Source organism: Ctenocephalides felis, unplaced genomic scaffold, assembly GCF_003426905.1.
Source record: "Ctenocephalides felis isolate EL2017-DRISC unplaced genomic scaffold, ASM342690v1 CF-g0.4_SCAFFOLD_03571, whole genome shotgun sequence".
NCBI lineage: Eukaryota > Metazoa > Arthropoda > Insecta > Siphonaptera > Pulicidae > Ctenocephalides > Ctenocephalides felis.
In genome coordinates this window covers 23,296,794-23,320,559 of record NW_020539725.1, presented here as the reverse complement: position 1 = coordinate 23,320,559, position 23,766 = coordinate 23,296,794, and the positions used below count along the sequence as shown (strand labels likewise).

General features: G+C 29.5%; 3 protein-coding genes and 1 pseudogene across 5 annotated transcripts; 2 read left to right on the top strand and 2 right to left on the bottom strand.

Annotated features, from left to right (window-relative positions):
* Positions 1–8,765: 8,765 nt before the first annotated feature.
* On the bottom strand, positions 8,766–19,183 carry LOC113385252 (structural maintenance of chromosomes protein 6-like). Of its 3 annotated transcripts, none has more exons than XM_026623087.1 (19): positions 19,131–19,183; positions 18,816–19,020; positions 18,541–18,736; positions 18,072–18,230; positions 17,744–17,988; positions 17,104–17,354; positions 16,270–16,473; positions 16,018–16,211; positions 15,358–15,504; positions 14,855–15,039; positions 13,873–14,189; positions 13,549–13,748; positions 12,342–12,529; positions 11,130–11,311; positions 10,871–11,039; positions 10,377–10,487; positions 10,069–10,299; positions 9,457–9,590; positions 8,766–8,917 (listed from the first exon to the last, which is right to left on the bottom strand). In XM_026623087.1, exons 2-19 carry the CDS (start codon positions 18,900–18,902, stop codon positions 8,896–8,898), a joined length of 3,222 nt encoding a protein of 1,073 aa, XP_026478872.1. In that variant the 5' UTR covers positions 18,903–19,020; positions 19,131–19,183; the 3' UTR covers positions 8,766–8,895. The 3 variants fall into 3 exon arrangements, with proteins under 3 accessions (XP_026478872.1, XP_026478873.1, XP_026478871.1); XM_026623088.1 differs by having other exon boundaries at positions 18,816–18,907; positions 18,977–19,135; XM_026623086.1 differs by lacking the exon at positions 19,131–19,183 and having other exon boundaries at positions 18,816–19,093.
* Positions 19,184–19,241: 58 nt separating this feature from the next.
* LOC113385253 (caltractin-like) lies at positions 19,242–20,143 on the top strand. Its single transcript, XM_026623089.1, has 2 exons — positions 19,242–19,406; positions 19,477–20,143. Exons 1-2 carry the CDS (start codon positions 19,404–19,406, stop codon positions 19,996–19,998), a joined length of 525 nt encoding a protein of 174 aa, XP_026478874.1. The 5' UTR covers positions 19,242–19,403; the 3' UTR covers positions 19,999–20,143.
* A 187-nt stretch (positions 20,144–20,330) lies between these two features.
* On the bottom strand, positions 20,331–21,246 carry LOC113385816 (BLOC-1-related complex subunit 6-like). The gene has a single exon (XM_026623646.1). It carries the CDS (start codon positions 21,244–21,246, stop codon positions 20,593–20,595), a length of 654 nt encoding a protein of 217 aa, XP_026479431.1. The 3' UTR covers positions 20,331–20,592.
* A 1,401-nt stretch (positions 21,247–22,647) lies between these two features.
* Positions 22,648–23,653, top strand: LOC113385815 (annotated as a pseudogene).
* Positions 23,654–23,766: the final 113 nt, after the last annotated feature.

Below are 23,766 nucleotides of genomic sequence, written 5' to 3'. Positions count from 1 at the left end.
AGTACTACGTTTACTACTCGTAGTACTACGATTACTACTCGTAGTAGTACGTTTACTATTCGTAGTACTACGATACTACTCATTCATTCATGAATACTCCTCGTATATTACTTTTAATTCTTCATTGTAACTACTCATACTACTTGTAGTTGATATTAATTATAGTTCATTTCGTTTGTAATTCATACTACCCATTCATTCGTGAAATACTCCTCGATATACTACTTTAATTCAATTATTGCAACTACGTTTACTCCTCGTAGTACTAAGATTACTACTCGTAGTACTACGTTTACTACTCGTAGTACTACGATTACTACACGTAGTACTACGTTTACTACTCGTAGTACTACGATTACTACTCATTCATTCTATGAATACTCCTCGTATATTACTTTTAATTCGTTCATTGTAACTACTCATACTACTTGTAGTTGATATTAATTATAGTTCATTCATTTTGTAATTCAACCACCCTATTACTACTCATTCATTCGTGAAATACTCCTCGTATACTACTTTTAATTCATTCATTGTAACTACGTTTACTCCTCGTAGTACTACGATTACTACTCGTAGTACTACGTTTACTACTCGTAGTACTACGATTACTACACGTAGTACTACGTTTACTACTCGTAGTACTACGATTACTACTCATTCATCTATGAATACTCCTCGTATATTACTTTTAATTCGTTCATTGTAACTACTACTACTTGTAGTTGATATTAATTATAGTTCATTCATTTTGTAATTCAACCACCCTATTACTACCCATTCATTCGTGAAATACTCCTCGTATACTACTTTTAATTCCTTCATTGTAACTACGTTTACTCCTCGTAGTACTACGAATACTACTCGTAGTACTATGTTTACTACTCGTAGTACTACGATTACTACACGTAGTACTACGTTACTACTCGTAGTACTACGATTACTACTCATTTATTCTATGAATACTCCTCGTATATTACTTATAATTCGTTCATTGTAACTACTCATACTACTTGTAGTTGATATTATAGTTCATTCATTTTGTAATTCATACTACCCATTCATTCGTGAAATACTCCTCGTATACTACTTATGTAGTAATCGTAGTACTACGATTACTACACGAAGTACTACGTTTACTACTCGTAGTACTACGATTACTACACGTAGTACTACGTTTACTACACGCAGTACTACGTTTACTACTCGTAATAAATAATAACTATATATTATACAACAAAAAAAATTATATTGCAGCATACCTCTAACATGTATCAACCAAATTTGCAGGTACTTCCGACAGCGTGATCCTTCTAACATTGCCGACACGAGGATGTGGAGTTCGTTTGGAACCAGAATTCGAAAATGATAACAGTAAAGGAAGGACGATAGCTGCGAGCATTATTGTCCAAATGGACGCACGTCTCAGACAGGCTGCCGATGTGGAAATTTCGCTAAAATGCAAATTGCCCAGCATAAATGATTCCTGGGAAGAATCGAGTCTAATTTACAAAGACAAAGCCGTAACGAATAAACGGTAAGCCAGCGAGCCGACCGAGGAGCTGCTGCATCTCATTGCATTCGAATCAGCATCGGGATTCGTTTTGCTTTGGTTACAGTTCGAAACAAATTGATGATCATGCATGTTACATTTGGCTTATTCTTATAGTTTTGCCGTTACTTGTAGCAGGAGATCTGATGGATAACTAATATTTTCTCGTAAGAGTTGGTAATAGTTTCACGGAACAGAGTAGATGAGAACCCGTTATCGTAAAATGATAATTGAAAGAAAATACCAAAATATTTTTATTGTTATTAAATCCACTTTTTCCAAATCCTCCTTTTAAAATATACTGAAGGTAGTCGTACCTATGTTTAAAAGGGGATATTCCCACATAGTTTAAAGTCTTTTGATACAAAAATTGATTTATCGATTATGAAATTCGCGAAGTAAAAATTATGAAACAATTTCGATATTCCATGTACAAATAACAATCTACTGGTATATATCCGAATGTTATTCAACAGTACTTATTATTTTGACCACTATACTTTAAATTGCATCTGGACATGAAGGAAATCGTTTCGCGGAAGCAGAAAACCTCTGTTCTTATTAGCTCAGATTACTGAATCTGAAGTATTTTTATGCTTTTATATTTTACTATATCATGAGAGAAATATGGGTCGAAAATCGAAAATGAAAATTTTTGCATGTCTTAACGTTCTGAAGGTTTCTGAACATTTTGCCAAACCTCACAAAACATGGATATGTGTGTTTCATACCCGGATCAATTGATTTGAATGATTCAAAAAAATATAAGATTCCTATTGATAGGGAGATGTGCTGATTAGTTTTTAGCAAACGCAGGTCCAGCCGTTACGGAGATACGGAACAAAAAGTGCAGAAAATACAAATCGAGTTTTTGAGAGAACGGAGTATCCGATTTGAATGATCTAAAAAACATTCAATTTGTAATGATTGGGAGAAGAGGTGATTAGTTTTTGGCAAAGGCAAGTCCAGCCATTTCCAAGATACGGGGCTAAATGTGCAAAAAATGGCAGTTTTTTAGAAAACTAAGTGTACGGTTTGAATGATTCAAAAAACTTTCTGCTTGTTTTAACACAATAATTACTTTTACAAAAAAAAAATTTTTCCAAAACTTTTCTTGTGTACCGAAAATAATTCATATTTTAATTTTAATTCTGACTAAAGTTCTAATATACTTTAAACAAATAATTTCAACTTTGCAATTCAGTTTATATAAATCTTATAAATATTAGACAATGTTTTAATATTTATAATAATCTGTTTGAAAACATTTAATATTCCTCGAACATTTCGTTACGGTACGGAAAGTTCCAGCAATTGGCTTAGGGCACGATGCCATACACCACTAGTTTGATATAAGTTTAATAAAATGACCATTCAACACAAATATTGCAGTACTAACAAATTACAAATACTTAGTACACAATCTATAATATTGGTAGAATAGAAAATTGTCACGTGTTAATAGATTTTCACATGCACTCATGTTTGTTTTTATTTTATTAGTGTTGAAGTTGATTTAATTACATATATTTTTGAATGCTTCGTGATGTCTTTATGATTCAAAATTTATAAGAAATGGAACAGGATAGAGTTATTAAAATCCAATTATTATCCGTAGGACTGGTCGAACAGAACGTTTGTCTAGTCTACCACTTTCTTCGATGGCTTCAGGGTGGTTAGAACTTTTCGGAAGTGCAGGTACTGATTACGCGGAAGTTGGACGAAACGCAACATTGCGCGTGCGAGTCGAAGCTAATGGACACATGCAAAATATTCCCGTACGTGGCGCCAGAGTTGCAGATTGCTACGCATCAGACGGAGCACCTAGAGAAATTACTCAGGTAATTTATACTAGGTAATACACATATTTATACATAATACCAATAATACATATATCTACCATTTGAACTTAAATTAGTCGTTATTTTCTTCTGTTATGTAAGAAATATAAATATTTCTACGCCCACAAAGGTATACGATATATACGATCGTATATAGCTACTATATTTAATTCAATCGAATCTACTCATTTTCATATTGCTAAAAATAACGAAGATATATTAACCCTCCGTCGGTCGGCGTGGTCTGGCCAGACTTTTTTCGACTTCAATTTAACAAAAAATACTTCTAGTAATCCTATCGACTTGAAATTTCTTGACTTTTCCTAAAATTTCATTAGCTATCGATCAATGAAAAAGTCAGGACGAAAAAATGTACAGAAGGATAATTATAAGGATATTAACTTTTTTATACTTCGAACGGTCGGAAAGGTCTGTCTAGACCACCCATACATTTTGTATGAAATTACGCTTTTTGATATATGTAAACCAGTATTGTGTCTTTTTTCATGGTATTTTCTATTCAAACTGCGTTGTATACTTGTTTATCTATGGTTGTATATATTCTTTGCTATGTGTTGTAACATGAATGTTAGTACTTTCATGACGAGAGTTTCTTGAAAACCTACCAAACTTATTGGTAATCGCAAACACTGAAAATCGGATGAGTAATTCACACATTATCAACAATTTTTCTACCCGTACTGCGTTCGAAATTTTTTTTTGGCAAACCTGTAGTGAAATTATATTTTCACTTTGAGTTTTACAGCTCATTTCAAATCCGACGCATCTCATTTCGTTTTCATTTGAATTTCACATTCATTTCAAAGGCGCCGAAATAGAATAAATATTGTTTTTCATTGATATAAAACAGCAAAATTAACAAAAAAAGCAACGATTTTTTTATATTTTTTGATTTTTTAAATATAATATATTATGTAATATTTTTAATATAAGCAAGATCAACACATGCAAAAGACGGTAAGAAAAAGAAAAAATCAGAACTATAAATATTTACTACTAATAATCGTTAATATATAAGACACCAAAAACTCATTTATCCCATATAAATGCATGTAAAATGAATGGTGGTCCAGCCAGACCTTTCCGACCATTCGAAGGTGAAAAAATATCCGACCGACGGAGAGTTAATAAAACTGCATGCAATCCGCAAACTGTTAACATTTGAAATTATTATTACATACTGCAAGACAACACATAACTATATATAAAAAATAGTTAAAAATTCAATTGAAAATTGTTGCTCTAGTTTAGTATATTCTTTCTGGCCAAATCGAGCTTTAGTGTTCATTTAGAATTTCTTGCTATATGAAATAAAAACTGAATTATTTTCAAAAGCTATATTAACTTTTCAGTTACTGATTGATAGAAGAGGATGTCCTATCGATCCGCTTATATTACCACAATTAGTTCTTGAAGAAATTTCTACAAAAAATAAAAAAGGTAAATTATCTTGGTCTTTCATCGCCAACTTTGCAGCTTTCAAGTTTCCTGATCGGGAAAGAGTCACAATACGCTGCGATGTTCAATTGTGCAACAAGGAGTGCAGACAGGTATCATTTAAAAGGAAATAAATATTTATTTTTTTGGTTAGCATTAATTGAATTAATAGCTTGTTCCAATTTATTATAGTTTGATTGCAGCAATGATGCATTCCCGGAGATCGATTATATCGATAAAATTGAAGTGTTTAATAGTTTGCATGTGGAAGCACCAGATATAGAAGAAAATGATGCACGATATTTTGACGTTGCAGGTAATTTAAGAATATTCAAAAACATAAAGCAGAACTCTTGAAAAAGTTTTATTAGATGTACAACTTTTCTTCTGCAATTACAGACTACATTGTAAAGAACTCGTTAGTAAATTCGTTTAAGTTTTACACCGACGGAATCGAAGTTGCACATCTAATAATATTTTATTATTGCAAATTGCAATACGACAATGAGTAATTAACAAAAATTCATTACACTACAATAAATAATTTATTATTTCCCAGTGCTGCCGCAAAGAATTCGACAGGATCCAATATTGATGGTAACGAAAATACAGAAAAGAAAGCCGCAGGCCGGGACATTATGTCTGTCGCCACAAAAATTGGCATTATCTTTCTGTATATTGGGATTAATATTTTTAATCGCCATAATAGTCGCCCTGTGTTCATGGTTTATAAGATCTCGCGCTAAAAGACAATCTCACCGAAGATTTTCAAACCTTTACGCTTGCAGTAGAAGCGGCTTTTCAATAGGCGGAAGCAGCACTAAGCTCTTGGTGAATACACCTGATGGTTCCTGGCCGTACGGTCGAGTTTTCTAAGAAGTAATATAATATCCTATACTCATGGATGCAGCTAGGAAGAACAGGTGGAGGACTTTACCTCCTCCCCTATTCGAGGGATGATCTGAAAAAAAGCATATTAATATAAATTTGTGGACATGCGTTAATATTTTTTCCCAAATCCTGGTTACGCCCATGTTGCCTGTTGTTAAGCTTTCACTAAGAAATGATAATCAATTATTAAGGGGGTCTTCCTATGTGACGGCCTGTTTTTTAGGCATATTTTAGGATTTTTTTCTACGACCAGTAAATATTTAGAGCTTCAAGTTTTTTATCATTTGTTAACACATATTTGGACAGTATAAATATAAAATTTCAGCTAAAAATATTCAGTCAAACTAGAGTTACAGCGCTCTGAACACCCCCGCCTCGAAAAAAAGAGCTCCCACTTGCTCCACGATTCCGGCTGATCGGCTTATCTGAAAAAAAATAAACGGCGTTTTAATTTGTAGGCTTAAAAGCACGGAATGACCTATAATCAAATGAATATAAAAAAATTGGATTTTTGATAGACAATTGAAATAAAAGTTGCAAATTAGGCTTTTTTTGTTTTTTTTTTTTTGCTATAAAAAATCGAATTTTTGAAAATTTTCTATTCAATCGATTGATAATAGTTCATTCCATGCGTTTAAATATATTGAGTGTGCCCTGTAAATTTCAAGTAATTCGGTCCAGCCGTTTCCGAGATACAATTGAGGAAAGTTTGAAAAACACAGTTTTGAGAAAAACGCGTTTAAAGTTTCAAGTCCGTTAAAAACTATTAAAATATCAATTTACTCTCAATCGCCGATGCCTGGTCCATACAGTATTCCTTCCTCTTCCTCGTGAAACTCCTTTGAAGCAGATTGTTCAGCTCTTGAGTCAATCCTGGCTTGTTTAACAACATCACTTACGCGCCGCTCAGAACGTAAGATTCGCTTTTCATCCCGTTTCTCAACATACGCTTGGGGCTTCACGACCAACAGGGCATCCCATAATCGACATAACTTTTAAAATACCTTGAAAACCTTCATTAAAGATAATAACTGCTAAGTAGCTAGCAATTTCAACAATTTTGGGACCAGAATGAAGATGTTTAGGAGCGAAAGTCCAAATCAAAGAATTCAAAGATTCGTTATTGTTTTGTGTCTCTGCTCCTAAACAACGAATTAATAATTCGTCTTTCGATAAATCTTCGAAAACCGGTTTGATAGCTTCTTGGACTTGCGGAATTAGAGGTGGTTTATCGTGATGAAATTGGTCCAGTTAATTATTAGCTTCAGCCTTACGCCATTTACACCAAAACGGTTTCCACTAAACTTTCTTTTTTTACTACGACCAGGATGAACATTTCCACTCGTACTTCCTTTCCGTCCACTCATTATGAGAAAAAATAATTTGTAGCTGTTGCTCTCTTCGAAGTTCAACCAAGACTAAAATAACTTCGGTAAAATATTATAACAATAGAAATTTCTGTTTAAGTCCATAGAAACGTGTCTAAACTTGTATAAACGGATATATGAATAAAAGGGAGGCCGGGTATAAAGCCGACGGTACACAATAGGCCCGGGCTCTAACTGCCAAATCAGCGCTCCGAACCGCTCTTTCTTTTACCTGCTGTATCTTTAAAACGACTTCGAATTTTCTAAAATCGCTTTACTACCGTATTCTAGGCATGTTAAAGGAGCAATTTATGAAATTGCTTTATATAAATTTATTTATATATAACTTATGAAAAAAATCTATTTTTTCAACCCATCCCATTTTAAGGGAAGACCCCCTTAAAATCTCGCAAAGCAATTAGCATATCATGATTTTTTTTTTCAAAATGAATGTTTTGTTTCATAGAGACTAAAAGAATGTTAGCCATAATTAATATTTTTTTAACTAATAGTAAATAGTTATTTATCTATTTACATAAAATTGTTGATCAGATATCACGTATGAAAATATCAATTGTTTAAATAACAATAATAAGAAAATTAGATTTTAATAATACTAATAGATATTTAGTCAAATTCTGGTAAATGTTATGAAATATAACGGTAGAAAAAAACTACATAAGAAATAGCAATTACAAAATGTGCCAATGCTCATGAGTTATGACAGCATTAAGAATTGCCCCATCCACGTGTTTATTAAACGATTGGTTTAATACGCGTTTTTAAAGGTCTTTTTAAGAAAAATCTTACATATCAAAAATAAATTATCTATCTTATAATTTATACTAGACGTTCTCTTTTTAAAATCTATTAACTAAACAATTAACTTGGTTCTTTCAAACTTGATTAAATTATGATAATTAATAGTATCTCCAATAATCAACTCATAAGATATATAAACATATATAGTGGAGTTTTTCAAAAAGTCCTTTAAAGAAACTAAGAAAGCATTTAAATGCCATTGTGGCGCCTATTTATGAGAATAACAAATTATGAGATAGCTATTTTTGTACAAAGATATTCTGAAATTGAGTTAGTGCGTAATATAAAAATGCGTATTCATAAACCGACTAGAGCCGACATAATCAAAAATTATTTATAGATTTTAATTTTTTTCCTGCGTTCTCTTAAAACTCGAAAAAATATTTCAATATGTCAATTATTTGATTAGTAATTAAAGAACAACAAACTGGATAAATAATATCCACACATTTTCGCCAAAAAATCTGACACCATAACTACTTTGTGGATATATTTTTTTAAGACTTAAAAATAAAAAATCTTTAAGATCAATATCTTTGAATAAAAATTGTATATAGTTAAGGAAATTATTATAGAAATTTGTTATCTATTGAAAAATATCGATAACATTTTACTATAAGGGTTAAATCACATTGTAGCTCTTTTCAGATTTTTGTCAAGTAAGAATGACAGAGATATAAAGTGATTTTAGGGTTTGGTTGGTGAAGGAACCTTATTCGGGTATTTACGAACTATGTTAAATATATGTAAGATTATTTATTTATTTAATTGTCATAATTTTAAAATCAAAATAATCACAATAGGTACAAGACTGATGTAATGTATATACACTAATGCACATTATTAATATTAATGCCAAAAGAATGTTCTTGTACACTGTGCAATAGATGTTGTGAAGATTAAAAAAATAAAGTGTATATTTGATGTTGAGTATATTTTTCATTAGGTTCAAATTAGATTCACGTTAACGTTCTGGATCAGCCATTCTGAAACAATAAGAACACAGATATTTTTAAATGCTATTTGCATTAAATTCAATTATAAGTTTCAAAACTCAAAATATATTAGGCAATTAATTTTTCAAAAATTAAATTTTTGTTTGATAATCCAATTACAATGTAGATATTAAAATTTGAAATGCATCTAATTATTAAAATAGAACGAAAGTAAGGTTCACGTAAAATGCTATTGATGATTATATGAAAAATATATAGATTTTATGCACTATATCAATTATTCATTTTACAGTAAAAATGAACCATGTTGAAAATATTTTATAGGAATTAAATGTCATATCAAGCAATGCACAAAAATTAGTACTTTCGCAGTTTTATTATTCTCTTCAAGAAATTTGAGAAAAATACTAGTGGTTAGGCTAGATTATAAAATTTATAAAATGATAATCATTTATTCAAACAATAAAAGTAAGCTCATTGAAATTTGCACTTTTATATACAGATATTTTTTATAATAATATCAAAAGCAACTATTTTAAAAATCATATCATTGGTTTATCATCACTTACTTGTGGATTTTGAGGGTGTCTGAGGCTGTAATAGATGAAGTATCTTGGGGTGTTAAAAATACATATTGTTTATGTAGATTGCTATTCGCGCTTTGAATTAATACATCCATAACTACCTTTCGATTGATATGATCCTTAAAACAAAATAAAGACAAAAATTAGATTAGACATAGAATTCATGTCATCGTGAGTGGCAAACAAATTTAAAAAACAATATATACATAATATAATAATAATAACAATCATTAGCAAGTTGGTGATTGTGAATTAACAAAGATTACAATTGCAGTGAAACAGATTATTTGGTTCATCCGAGTCAACATCAAATTCTGTATTGAATTAATATACATATTAAAATGACCTATAAATCATTTCCATTTCATTATACTAATTGCATTTCATTTAAAGAAAATTGAACCACCATATGTTCAAAAACACTTATGCCAAAACCAGATAGATATATATACATATATATATATATATATATATATATATACATATATATATATATATATATATATATATATATATATATATTTATATACACACATATGTGTGTGTGAGTGTGAATGTCTATTCAAAACAATTTATTAAACTACGCAGCTAACTTACCATAAAAACATCAAATTCGTCCAGGAAATAAAATGGTAAATTCATACAGTTCCACAATGCTACAAGAAATGACACAGTGCTGTAAGATCTTTCACCACCAGATAAAGAACGAAGATCCCGCAAAGTTTTTTTATTTTTAGAGTTTTGATTTTCATTGGTTTTTGAATTTTTTGATTGTGGGTCGATTTCAATTTCTAAAGTTTGTTCCTCATGATTTATATTTATGATTCCCTGTTAATTAAAAATTAAAAACAAATCATTGACGTGTGTTTGAATAACCGCCGATAAACATAAAAATGAGATATCACCTGGTATTTCCGCAATCGTAGCATAAATGCAAAATACTGCTGAACTTGTGACGTCATATGCGCCCGTAATTTTAGAAATACTTTATGCCTCATGTTTACAATTGCAGTTAACTAAAAACATTGAATTCATACATGTAAAATGTCAAATTAGAAAAAAATAAAAGAGTAGATTAACACATTCACTCCAGAAGTCTTTGGACCTATATATAGTTTTTCTATGCTAAAACGTTTTATTTAAAAAATAGTTTCATTTACATTGAATTATTTAAAAAACAGTTTCGTTTAAACAGCAATTCAGTGGCGGTGGCAAAATTGTTCTTTGGATCCTTCTTCTATGCATAAGAATCCCTAACTAGTTGGTTCTACTAGGCCGCTGAATTGGGAAGAGATTTAAAGTAAATGTGACACTGTCAAAAGCCGCATCAAGAAACAAGGAAGAGATGTTGACACTGTGCTAAACCAAAGCTTTCTGGAGTAAGGAAACCAAATTTTACCTCGTTAAGGGCATCTTGGTGAGATTCATTATTTAATTTTTCTTTTTCATATTCGCTTAGTTTTTCATCATATTCTTTCTGTAATTTAGCTGGATCAAGAGCACATGCATTCACAGATCGAATACTTGATTTAATTTGTTGCAATTGTTCATTTAAGTATGCTATTGTTCTATGAAAATACATGATTCCATTGAGTTAAAATTGGTAATATGATAAATACGATAAAACAAATGAAAGAACAAGTAAAATACATTTATACCTTACAGTAGATGGCCTAGTAGCTTCGTCGACCCCGTTCATTAGCTCACTTAATTTTTCTTCTAAGCAATTGACTTGTTTTTTAATTTCCTCACATTGTTGTTTGACAGTATTAATTTTTGTCTCTAAAGTTCCTTTCTTTGAGCTTGTTCTTTTACTCTGCTCTAATTGATCAATTTTATCCTGTATAAACAATAATATATATATAATATATATGTATATATATATATATATATATATATATATATATATATATATATATATATATATATATATGTATATATATATTTATATATATATATATATATATATATATAAAGTGCAAATAGTACGTTTAATACAATATTGTTGTTATACATAGATCTTGTCTCAAACATGAAAAATATTAAATTGATAATTTCATGAAAAAATAATAATATTACCATGGATTAAGAATTCAACTAAATCTAATAAAAAATTATAATATATATGACTTAGGAATCAAAATATCTTAAAGCATATTGCTCATGTGTATGTATGTTACAAGTTACAAATGCAAATTTTGCTTAACAGTCAATTTTTGCCCGAGTGCAATCTTAAAATTATATAATGATTTATAAACTTAATAATGACACGCGGGAGTAATTTTTAATATCTATAGTTATTATATTATAAATTAATATCAATATAAAAATATGTGACAAGCCATAAATTCGTATTCGTTAAATGATAATTGAGTTTCTGTTATAATTATAAAAGTATTAAAAAACTACTGATGGATCTCAATTTATGATCATCAACCTAGTCTTCTGTACTTTAATAAAAAATAATTTTTGATAACAATAGATTTCGTAGACTGAAATACCATGCTAAAATCTATGATGATTTAGCCTACGATAAGCGGTTGAATTATAAAAATCGATCAAAGTTTAGAATTGCTCTGCGCGTGATTAGAAATCAGAATCTATGAAGAGCGTATGTATAATACGTTCCGTATGTTTCGTATGTGTACACTTAAATAAAATTCATTTTAGAAGATTTTGAAAGACATCAATTAGAAATCTTATTGATTATATTTTTAGTGAATGCAAAAATTTTATTTTCAAAATGAACATTTTACCTAAATAGCTGCAGATGTTGATTAAGTTGATTATTTACATGCAACTTGCTTTAAGGTAAAATGCTACTTACAACTAGTTTAGAGTTAGTTTCACAAGTCAAATTAAATAATTACCTGCATGGATAAGCAAGCTTCTTCAGACTTCAGAACTTGCGATTTTGCCTGATTTATATTTTCATTAAGTTCTTGAATACAACACTTTGCTCTTTTCATGTCATCTTCAATTTCATGAAGAGAATTCTTCAAATCATTTTCCTTCTTACTTAAAATGTCAAATTCTTCTTTTAATAGCGAAACGCTCCCTTAAGAAAAAAAAATTAATTTAAACACCGAAGCTTTTGCGTGATATGTGTTGTTGATTCATAATGCATGTATAAGAACAAAAATAAGCATTTATAATTTTATAGATTTAGTTTTTTTTTTTAATATTACTTTCTTATTAAGATTTTTAATTTATGCATTAAAGTTGGCTTAGACTTTGGATCTGGTTCCCGAAAATCGGGATTTCAAAACTTAGGAACCGATTCCGAAAATAGGTTCTGAAGCGACTGACAAAACTAATACATATATGCTCGCACATGTGCACATGAATATTTGAAGTAAATGAAAACAAACTAGTGGTGTATTGCATCGTGCCTTAAGACAAATTGCTGGAACTTCCCGTACCGTAACGTAATGTTCGAGAAATATTAAATGTTTTCAAATAGGTGATTATAAATATTGCAGCATTGTGGTAATATATATAAGAATTATATAAACTGAATTGCAAAGTTGAAATTATTTGTTTCAAAAATATTAGAACTTTAGTCAGAATTAAAATTAAAATCTGAATTATTTTCTATATACAAAAAAAAATTTTTTGAAAAAAAAAATATGAAAAAAAGAAAAAAATGGAAACAATTTTTTTTTCAAAAGCAATTATTTTGTTAAAACAAGCAGTAAGTTCTTTGAATCATTCAAATCGGACGCTTAGTTCTCTCAAAAACTCGATTTGTATTTTCTGCACTCTTTGCTCCGTATCTCCGTAACGGCTGCACCTGCCTTTGCCAAAAACTAATCAGCACATCTCTCTATCAATAGGACTCGAATGTTTTTTGAACCATACAAATCGGTTGATTCGTGCGTCCGAAAACGTGGACGAAAAAATGCGGACATACAAAACACACACACATCCATTTTTTCTGAGGTATTCCAAAATGTTCAGAAACATTCAAAACGTGAAGATATGCAAAAATTTTCTATTTCATTTTCGATTTCGGCCCATTAGTATAACTACCCTACGGAAAGTTAATAATCACAAAAAAATATCATTTCGATATACCTTCAGAGGGTTCTTCTTCATTTTTTAGTTCTCGCAACTTATTTTGTATTTGGTATGTTTCATTATCATATTCTTTTATTTGGCTGTTCAGCCTTGCAACTTCTTTTTGACCGATACTACATTGGTTTTTTATATCCGTCAGATTTGATTCATAGTTGGCAACTTCTGCTTGATATTCTTCTAATTCTTGTTGTAGTTGTCTACGATTTTAATTCAAAGAAATAAATAGCAATACATAATTATATATAATACTAAAGGAGTGTGGCATATGAAAAGGAGGGTGGAGTATGCAATTGTTAAATAATACAAAAATAATTAGCTTACATTTGACGTCCCTTTATATTAATCTCGAGTAGATGTGATGCCGGTTTATCTCCATAATACATTCTATAATTTGGAACGGGATAATAAATAGTTCCATCTTTCAGAATTGCCATTTTAGAGTTCTTTGGTACCATATCTGCTTGAGACATAAACTGCATTGCCTTATCTTCAGATTCAAAAAGCAAAAGGCGCTCTATATTATGTTGATCTATTAAGCAGTTGGCAACCACTGGATCTGACACAGTTATGGCATCAAAGAAGTTCAAGATTCCATTTGATTTGTCGCTATGTGCTTTACTCCTTGAGATATCATGCACCTACAATCACATTAAGTATTTCTTACAGTTACAGTTTAATCACAATATATTTTGACATATTTTTTTTTTATTATTCTCTCTTTTATTTACAACTGTCCAGTTAAGGACATTTAATAAATTAACTATTAAAAAAAATACTAGTTACAGTGGTACCCCGATTTACGAGCAAAAATATGAAAACTTTTCTCAGTTGTAATGGTTATTTTTAACTATACATACATTAATAGTGTTTTTTTGCTTTTTGTATATTTACAAAATATTTGCCTTTATAAACATGGATCTAAAAATAAGGGCCATGTCTCTTGAATTAAAGCATAAAAGTATTGAAAAATATGAGTATGGCAAAGAAGTACGAGCTTAACACATCATAGATATGTACTGTGTTTAATAATAGGTACAACTCCAAAACCTTACTATAATTTATAAGCAGCTTTCTGAGATCTAAAATTTGTGGATAAAAATTATTTCAAAAAAGTTACAACAGTTTGAATATGGGAGTTGTTTAACAAAATATGTCTAACTCGTTTCCACAATATCATGATTTGCTTAGAAGCATGAGCTTGGTAACAGAATAAAATAAGGTCATATGTCAGGATACACACACAAGCACATATATATATATATATATATATATATATATATATATATATATATATATTAATTACCTTATGAATAAACTTGCTTGAAATTCTAATAGGTAGTGGAGTGCTGGGAAAACACTTTTTTATAATCTTGACCAAAGTTTGTCCATCTTGGGAATTCGACACAAGAAAACCTTTAAGAAAACTGACACCAAGAGTCTTCTCAATCACACCTGCCCAAGCTTTATTGTTTACTTTAATATAACTCCCTGAAGTCAACAATATGATTAGGAATCATATACATACACGCAAGCACTCACACATATTTATATAAAATATTAACTGAACATAAAATATTTTATTTAAGCGATATTTGTTGTAAATTGAAATAATAACTTATTTTTTGTTGTGAATTTGTGTTAATAGTTACTTTTCAACTTAATTTATAATTATTATTATCAGCATATAAATAAGAAGTAATGATAGTATTGTATCACTTTATATTTAGGATTGTAATATAAACCCTAGTTCAAAATAATATGTTTCAAAATTTTGTTTTCAAAAATAAATTAAAAGAAGAGACATACCTATAGGACCCCTGGGAAGTTCAGTAAACTTTCCTGCTTGATGTGCCTTCTTAATCATTTCTAATAATTCAGGTATATGTGTTCCATATAAAGATAGTACATTACATGATTGATTATTCAACTGTCTCAGAATGGAAGTAGTTTGGTCTAGAAACAATTAAAACATACCAAAATAGGTACTACTGAAATAACATTTCGAAAATATTTGCATTTAAATAAATGTCATACACATAAAATAATTTTATATAGTATAGTATATATATATATATATATATATATATATATATATATGATGAAAGTTTTGTCGATGTTGATACATATTTGTAAATTTTTTTGCAGCCCAACCGTCGAATTAAAAAAAGATTAAATAACAAAATTATTTATTCTATTATACGTTTCGACACTTGATGTGTGTCATTATTCAGTAATCAAACCAGGAAAAACAGGAAACAGAAAAACCAGGTTTTTCCTGGTTTGATTACTGAATGATGACACACATCAAGTGTCGAAACGTATAATGGAATAAATAATTTTGTTATTTAATCTTTTTTTAATTCGACGGTTGGGCTGCAAAAAATTTACAAATATATATTTATATATATATATATATATATATATATATACATATACATGTACATAAACTGATACAGAAAATCTTACTTATTTTTCCATTGAGTTGATTTAATTTTACGGTTATTCTTTCAATATCATCCTGAAGCTTTGCATTATTTCCAAAAAAAGTAGATGACTCCACTTGTGTAACTTGACGGAAATGTTTCAATTCTTCTTCTCGAGCTAAAAGAGTTTTCATTTTCTGCTCCTTTTGCTCTTTGAGCTCTTGCCAAATGCTCAATCTTAAAATATAAGTCAAAGTTAAATATATTATTGAACAGGCAATCAGTTTACACTTACTGTTTTTCTTTATTTTCAATTTCTTGCATTATTATATTTTGAGAGTTATTTATTTTCATTAGACTAGCTTTAGTCTGTTTCAAACTTTCAGCCTTTTGTTGGTATACATCTTTTTCACTTTTTAGATTTATTTTGATTTCATTATAAAATGACCTTAATTTTTCTGTATCACTCTGCTTCTCTTTCAAGCTGTTTACAAAGGATCTGAAAATAATAATGTTGAGTAAGCGTACACTATATTACAAGTAAATGAAAGAAAGAAATAAAATGTTTATATTTAATAATAATTCAAAAATTACATAGTTCCGATAATGATCACTGTTAATTTATACCCTGCTTGAACAATAGGATAAGCAATAACTGTATTTACAAAACTAAAGCATTTGAGAAAATGGATCTCAGTTTAAACATTTATTCTATATACACTATATTTATTGTGTAAGCAAGGTAAAACATTTTTGATAATCAAACAAATACCTTAGCAAAAAAAATTGAGCATAGGTTTCTATAGAGAACACTTTTTCAACTCGTACGAATATAGATCTTAATATTTTTAATACTGGTATAAAAGAAATGTTAAAATTTTGAGAGTCTTTAACATCTCTAACAAGTTAAAATCATAAACAAAAAAATTAATTTAATCATTCCTTTCTTTAACTTTATCCTTGTCCTTAATACTTATAGATGAAATAGAAAATGGTTTAAATTTTACTAAACAATGAATTCATTGATTTAGTAGAGACGCTCTTTACTGTTCTATTCTACAAAATACTATACAAGCCTAGTATTTTTGAATATGAATCGGATATTTCTAATAAAGCTATAAATACTTACTGTATTTTTGAATTTAAACTTTTCTTTATGTTATCTTCCTCAGATATTTGTTTTTCCATATCTACTATCTCATTGAGTTTTTCTTCTAATTTTATCAATTCAGAAGACTTTTCTTTTTCAATTTTCATTATATTTGACCACAGTATTTCAATTTCAATATTCTTTTTCGTTTGTTCTAAAGAGTCTATCGATTTGAATTTTGCTAGTTGCTTTCGAATTTCTTCCACTCTGGATTTCAAAGATTCTTGTTTCTGTAAATTATAAATTAAGATAAATTATATATTATATGATGAAAAGTTTACAAATCCTTAAAAATGTTCATATGTCAAGACTTATAATTTCATAATTATTTTAATCTAGATTTGTAATATTTTAGATTGTAAAAAAAATTTAATTACAATTTGTTTGTACTAATATATTTCCGACATTAACATCATTTCAAATCGTCTTTATTCATTGTTATACATTGCAGTTTATTCATTGCTTATAGTTTCCTTAATTTTACTTCACTTTAAACAATTATGCAATTGAAAGAAAAAATATTACCTCTAGTATGACTAATTTGAAATAATTTATATTTGTCTTGATTCAGAATAAACATTTAATTAATGTTTCTCAGGAAGTATAATCTTATAATTACCTCTTTGTATTTTTGCATTTGTTCATTACTCTTTCTAATGACTGCAACTATTTCCTGAATTGTAGCCTTAATATAATCTAAAGAAGTAGCTTTAGTAAAGAATATATATCGCTTTTTAGGATCTGAACTATTCAGGAATGTTCTGGCAGTGTCTTGTGTTAAAACACTCAAAGGATTATCTATCATTATTTTAAGGTGGGAGGTAATTTTAAGTAGATCACATTTTTTTGTTGATATAATGTTTCCTGCAATTTACAAAATTATAATAGATTATTAATATTAGTATTTACCAATAAAATAAATTATAAACATAACAAAGCAAAAGCACCTGAATCTGATTTAATTTTGAAGCTAGATGTTCCAGATGAGTTTAATTGTCTCGACACTAATATAGAATCTCCAAATATATCTTTTTTGTATGCGAAAGGACCAATATTATTTATTTCTATATCTATAGTAGTTGCGGCACAGCCCTTTTTGATAAACTCTGTAGTATAAAATAAAACATAATGAAGCTTAATTGAGGCTATTTTAAAGATTAGTTAGATCCAGTAATTTAATATGGAAAAAACTTAATCTTTTGAACAAATTTGATGAGAGACCATCCATCCACCAGTGACTGAATTAATATACCAGATATTTGCCATAATCTCAATTGTCTCCCCAAAATTTATAGAATTCAAAATTCAATATTTTTGAATTATTTATCTCTTGGATTCGTTTTTCATTCACAAATAGCGTGTGTGTGTGTGAATATCATTCTATGCATGGAAATTTCAATTGTTAATACTATTTACCTTTCATTGATGTAGATCTATTAGTATTACTGGCTCTTCCTCCTAAAACCACAATTAACGCAGTCAATATAGCACTTTTACCACTTCCATTTCTGCCTATTACAAAGTTAATATTCTTGTTAAAATCTACTTTTAAAGATGAATGACACATAAAATTTCTCAGGTGGATTTTATTAATTTTGCCTGGTCTATCGCTCTGGAAAATTGATGTAAGATATATAAGAATTATTGAGCATAAATATTAGTTTTGTTTAGTGTCGTTTGGAAATACTTACCGAGGTTATAGATTTAACTAGTTTCGCTCGTTTCGCCTCAACTATACCACTTTCTTGGGAGTTTTCCTGTTGTCTTTTATTCGCCATATCAGCTATCAAACCATTTTTTTAAAATAATAAAAAATATTTGAAATTAAGTAAACGACATCATCTGTACTGACTTCTAACTTATATGCTTCTATTCACTGCTAACAACCTTATCTTTCTAGAAAATATATAACATAATTCCTACATCTATTAATTGATCCCAAACAATATGCGATAATGTAATCATATTTATTGTTCATTAAACATATTACATGACAATATTATTACATTGTCTAAGAATGTAATCCACTCGATTTATCACACAATTCGCATTCGCGCCGATCCCGCCATAAAATTTGACAGTTCAAGAAGCTACAATAAAGCGTTGTCAAGGTCGAAATCAATCAATGGTGTTTGGAGATACTAGTTTATGTTTATGTTTAAAATAAATAATTGATTGATTGCTTATAGTAACGAGTGCATTTGATACCTATAAATAATTATAACCAAGCTTTTGAGGTATTACCTACTTTCTCCAGTATTAGAAGAAAATCTTGAACAATGGTATTATTCTGTTATTTTATCAATGTTGAGCATAGAAAATAAATATTAATAAATACACATCTTTTCTTAGACAACAGTTACTTCCAAACGTATATCTTCGGGAGCTCCCGGAGCAAGAAAAAAAAATTCTGCTCCCAAAATTGAATTATCTGATGAACAAAAAGCTGATTTAAGACAAGCTTTTGATTTGTTTGACAATGAACGAACCGGAACTATTGAAATTAAAGATTTAAAAGTTGCTATTCGTGCTTTAGGGTTTGAACCTAAAAAAGAGGAAATTAAAAAAATGGTCACAGAAATTAATCAAGATGGTAGTGGCAAAATAGACTTTGACACTTTTCAGAACCTCATGTACCAAAAAATGTTAGACAAGGATATACGAGAAGAAATAATGAAAGCTTTTAGACTTTTTGATGATGAAGACACAGGCAAAATAAGTTTTAAAAACTTGAAACGAGTGTCACAAGAGCTTGGTGAAACACTGACGGATGAAGAGCTCCAAGAAATGATCGATGAAGCTGATTTAGATGGTGATGGACTTATAAATCAAGAAGAATTTTTAAGAATCATGAAAAAAACTAGTTTATATTAAGCATTTGCATTAGAGTATAAACACATAGTTATAGTAATAAAACAGTTCAAGCTGTAATTTTATTGTAATTCTTATGTATATTACACATAACTTTTATATTTCTTATAAATAATATAGTGCATTTATAATGAATTAAGAATCTAGTCACTAGCCATCAGTATTAAGGTACAAGAATTACTTTAAAGTATAAATGTGAAATAAATTATTTATATCCCATAATTACTGTTGCATTATTTGTACATATCTTCAAAAAAAAGTAATAAATAATACTATAAAACTTACTTATTTTGTAACGATTATATAAATTAATCATAACATAACATAAGCCCAGAATTGATTACAATTTCAAGCAGTAATTTAACTCGCCTATAAGTTTATTACACTGTCAACTCTGCAATCGATGAAGTTGAAAAACATTATTTATCTCCAGCATTTACTTGTTGATGAATAATGGCTTAGTGATCCTGTATTTTAAATTAGGATTTTAACTGAAACAACAAACAAACTCATTCTAAGTTATTTCAAGCATTGGTAAAATTTGCCATTAAACTTATTTGCTCTGATAGCTAATAATGCAAACTATCAAAACATAATTCATAAATTACTATCAAATAAATCTACAAGTCGCTTTATTTCTTTAATCCTTGCAGAATATGTGGCTACAGGTTTCATTACTTGTGAAACTTCCTCGGCTTTTGCGACTAATGTATACATGCCTTTAATATTAGCATCCATGGCATCAGTCATTTTAATGACAGCATTTTTATATGTATTGACATTATCAGCAGTTATAGATGAAATGGAATGTAAAATACCGCACAAGTTCTCTGTAAGTGTATCAATAGAAGTAGCAATTCTTTGTGTTTCCATTTCAAGATCATTTAAAATATCTCCGTTGACTTGATGAAAAGGCCTATAAAGTGATGTGATACTTGTTCCTATATCAGTTATATCATTAGGTTTTACATTAGGGCTGGCCAATTTTATTTTATGTTCTAAGTCTTGAGCTACGAAATGTGTCATCTCTCCATCTAAATGAAACGTGCCTTCAGAAGATATACTTGCAGGGCGATCGCACATTGCAATCTTATCCATATCTAATTCTAAGTTATTTTGCGTAATTTGAGGGTTGAAAGATATTTCACTGTAAGAAGCCGTCATTTGTTCCGATACTTCGTCGCCTTCATATGGAATAGGCGAATGCTGAGACAGATCTCTGTATTGCATGCCATCACTAGTTTTGTTCATTATTAATCCTAGACAATATATTAATATAGACGTTTCTTCTTCTCGCGGTATTTGCGTTCAGAGAGCTAGGGAAAGTCACGACCGCAATATTTGGGTGATGGCGCTTTATCGCAATGTCGCTCGGCAGCCTCGTGCTCCAAAATGCATTCAAATTAAAGCGCCAAATTAGAAATAAAAGAAAATTGTCAATTTTAAAAATATTTATTTGTATTTAATTTTGCATCAATAGTCTTATTTGACATTGTTTTACAATAACAAAACATACCAAACAATAATACATATTGAAATAGATATCAAGTAAATACATATGTTTGCAACAAACATATTTATTTAAAAAAAGAAAAATAAAAAGTTTAACGAATTACAGGATTCCTGCCTTCAAGTGGATATCATTCATTATTCACTAGCATAATGTTGTGACACAAAAACATGGTGTTTAATTATAGTGTCCTGTGCATTACTTTATTAATAATCATTCCAAGTAGATTTGTCACTTTTCAGCAACATCTTTGCGATAAATCCAGTCATGCTAAATGGCTCTTGATATTATCTTGAATATTCAAAAAACTGCTGCATTAAATTAACTTATTTTATCATCTTGCACGGCAATTGGATTTCGTTCATTAACTCAGTGGCGTTCCTAAAATTAAAGTCTAGTCTATTTATGCTTTTCCAATATATTTAAGAGCCTCCAAAGTTTAATACAATTCTGAAAATTTAGAGAAGCCTTGCCTTTCTTATAAAGAGCCCTAGCTTGCTCCCAAAATGTATTGTGATTAAATTATACACTGCTTTAACAACTGCTTTTATCCTCTTCATTTAAGAGTTATAGATTTTGTTTGAATCACAAATAAACCGTATAAACAATTATAAAACACTTGTAAACACAACAATCACAATAAGAATCAAAACAAAATTTGACATTCCTGGTACATATTCTCGTGAATTACTAACCTGTCCAAACTTGTCATCGGCTCACTAGCGCCAATTTTGCGCCTAGCGGTCGTGACTGGAACTACGCGTTGTGAACGCGGATTTTGTACTGAGATAATAGGGCCTGATTATTAATACTCTTTATTAATACTTATATTAATTTAAAGCTGAAGTGAATGCTAAAGTCATTTAAAATAAATATCTTAGTTACTCATAGTTTAGATAAAACTAACAATAGACTGATAAAGAAGGGAAACAGACCTGTTTACTTATTTTTTTTATTTGCATTCTATAGAACGATTCAAAACAACAATTTGTTCAATTCGTGATAGACTGACAGTGGCATACCAGAATGGTTCTCAAACCCCCGTTAATCTGACCCATAATAATTATGACATCTGATGTAAACACATCGTTTTGAGCAGCGCTCAGAGCGCTCAGTACATACCGATACCGGGAATATAAATAATGTGTAAGTAATAATCGGAAAATAACTGATTATACATTCATACATTATATTTTACGTATAATATATATAAATAAATATCCAGAATAAACTTTACAATGTTTGCAACTAGTACTCAAAAACATAGTTGGACCTTCAGCAATGAAAATGTTATTACAATGCTGCGTGAAAACATAATATGAGATATCAATTAACACGGCGAAGAATTAGATACAGACCAGAAACTAAATTATTTTCTTACACCAGAAGAAGAAAAAATTTTGTTGAAGAATTACGAAATTCACATGAAAGAGTTTTGTAGAAAGTTTACGCCACCCATGCCGAAATGTGTTTCAGGGTACATCTTTTCATTATTTTAAAAGATTTATTTGTACAATTCTACAATGGATTATCATCCGAGAGATATTTTAGCAACTTGTGTTTACTTAGCTTGCAAAGTAGAAGAATTCAATGTGTCAATTACTCAGTTTGTTCATAATATTAAAGGTGACCAAGCAAAAGCAGAAAGCATTATACTACAAAATGAACTGTTATTGATGCAACAACTGAAATATAATTTAACAATACACAATCCTTTTCGAGCAATAGAAGGTTTTCTAATAGATATAAAAACCCGTTGTTCTTTACCAAATCCTGAAAGACTTCGCCCTGGAATTGAAGACTTTATAGACAGAACGTTTTTTAGTGATGTTTGTCTCCTGTATGCACCATCTCAAATAGCTCTTGCTGCAGTTTTACATGCTGCTAGCAAAGAACAAGAAAACCTTGACAGTTATGTTACCGATACTTTATTTAAAAATGCTGGCAGAGATAGATTAGGAGTTATTATTGAAGCTGTTAGAACAATAAGATCAATGGTAAAAGTTATTGAAATTCCTCCAAAAGAAAAGGTTAAAGCTATAGAAAAAAACTGGAAGGATGCAGAAACCCTGAATTCATCCTGATAGCGCAGTTTACAAGCAAAAGATGCAAAGGTTATACCTAGATGATGATATGGTAGTGAACTGATTGTGATGCAATGAAGAAATGTATATTAAGCATTTTTATAAGTAATTTATTAAATAAGTTCTGAAAGTACTTTCCAAATTATTTATGTTTTGAATATATGATGTATTTAAATT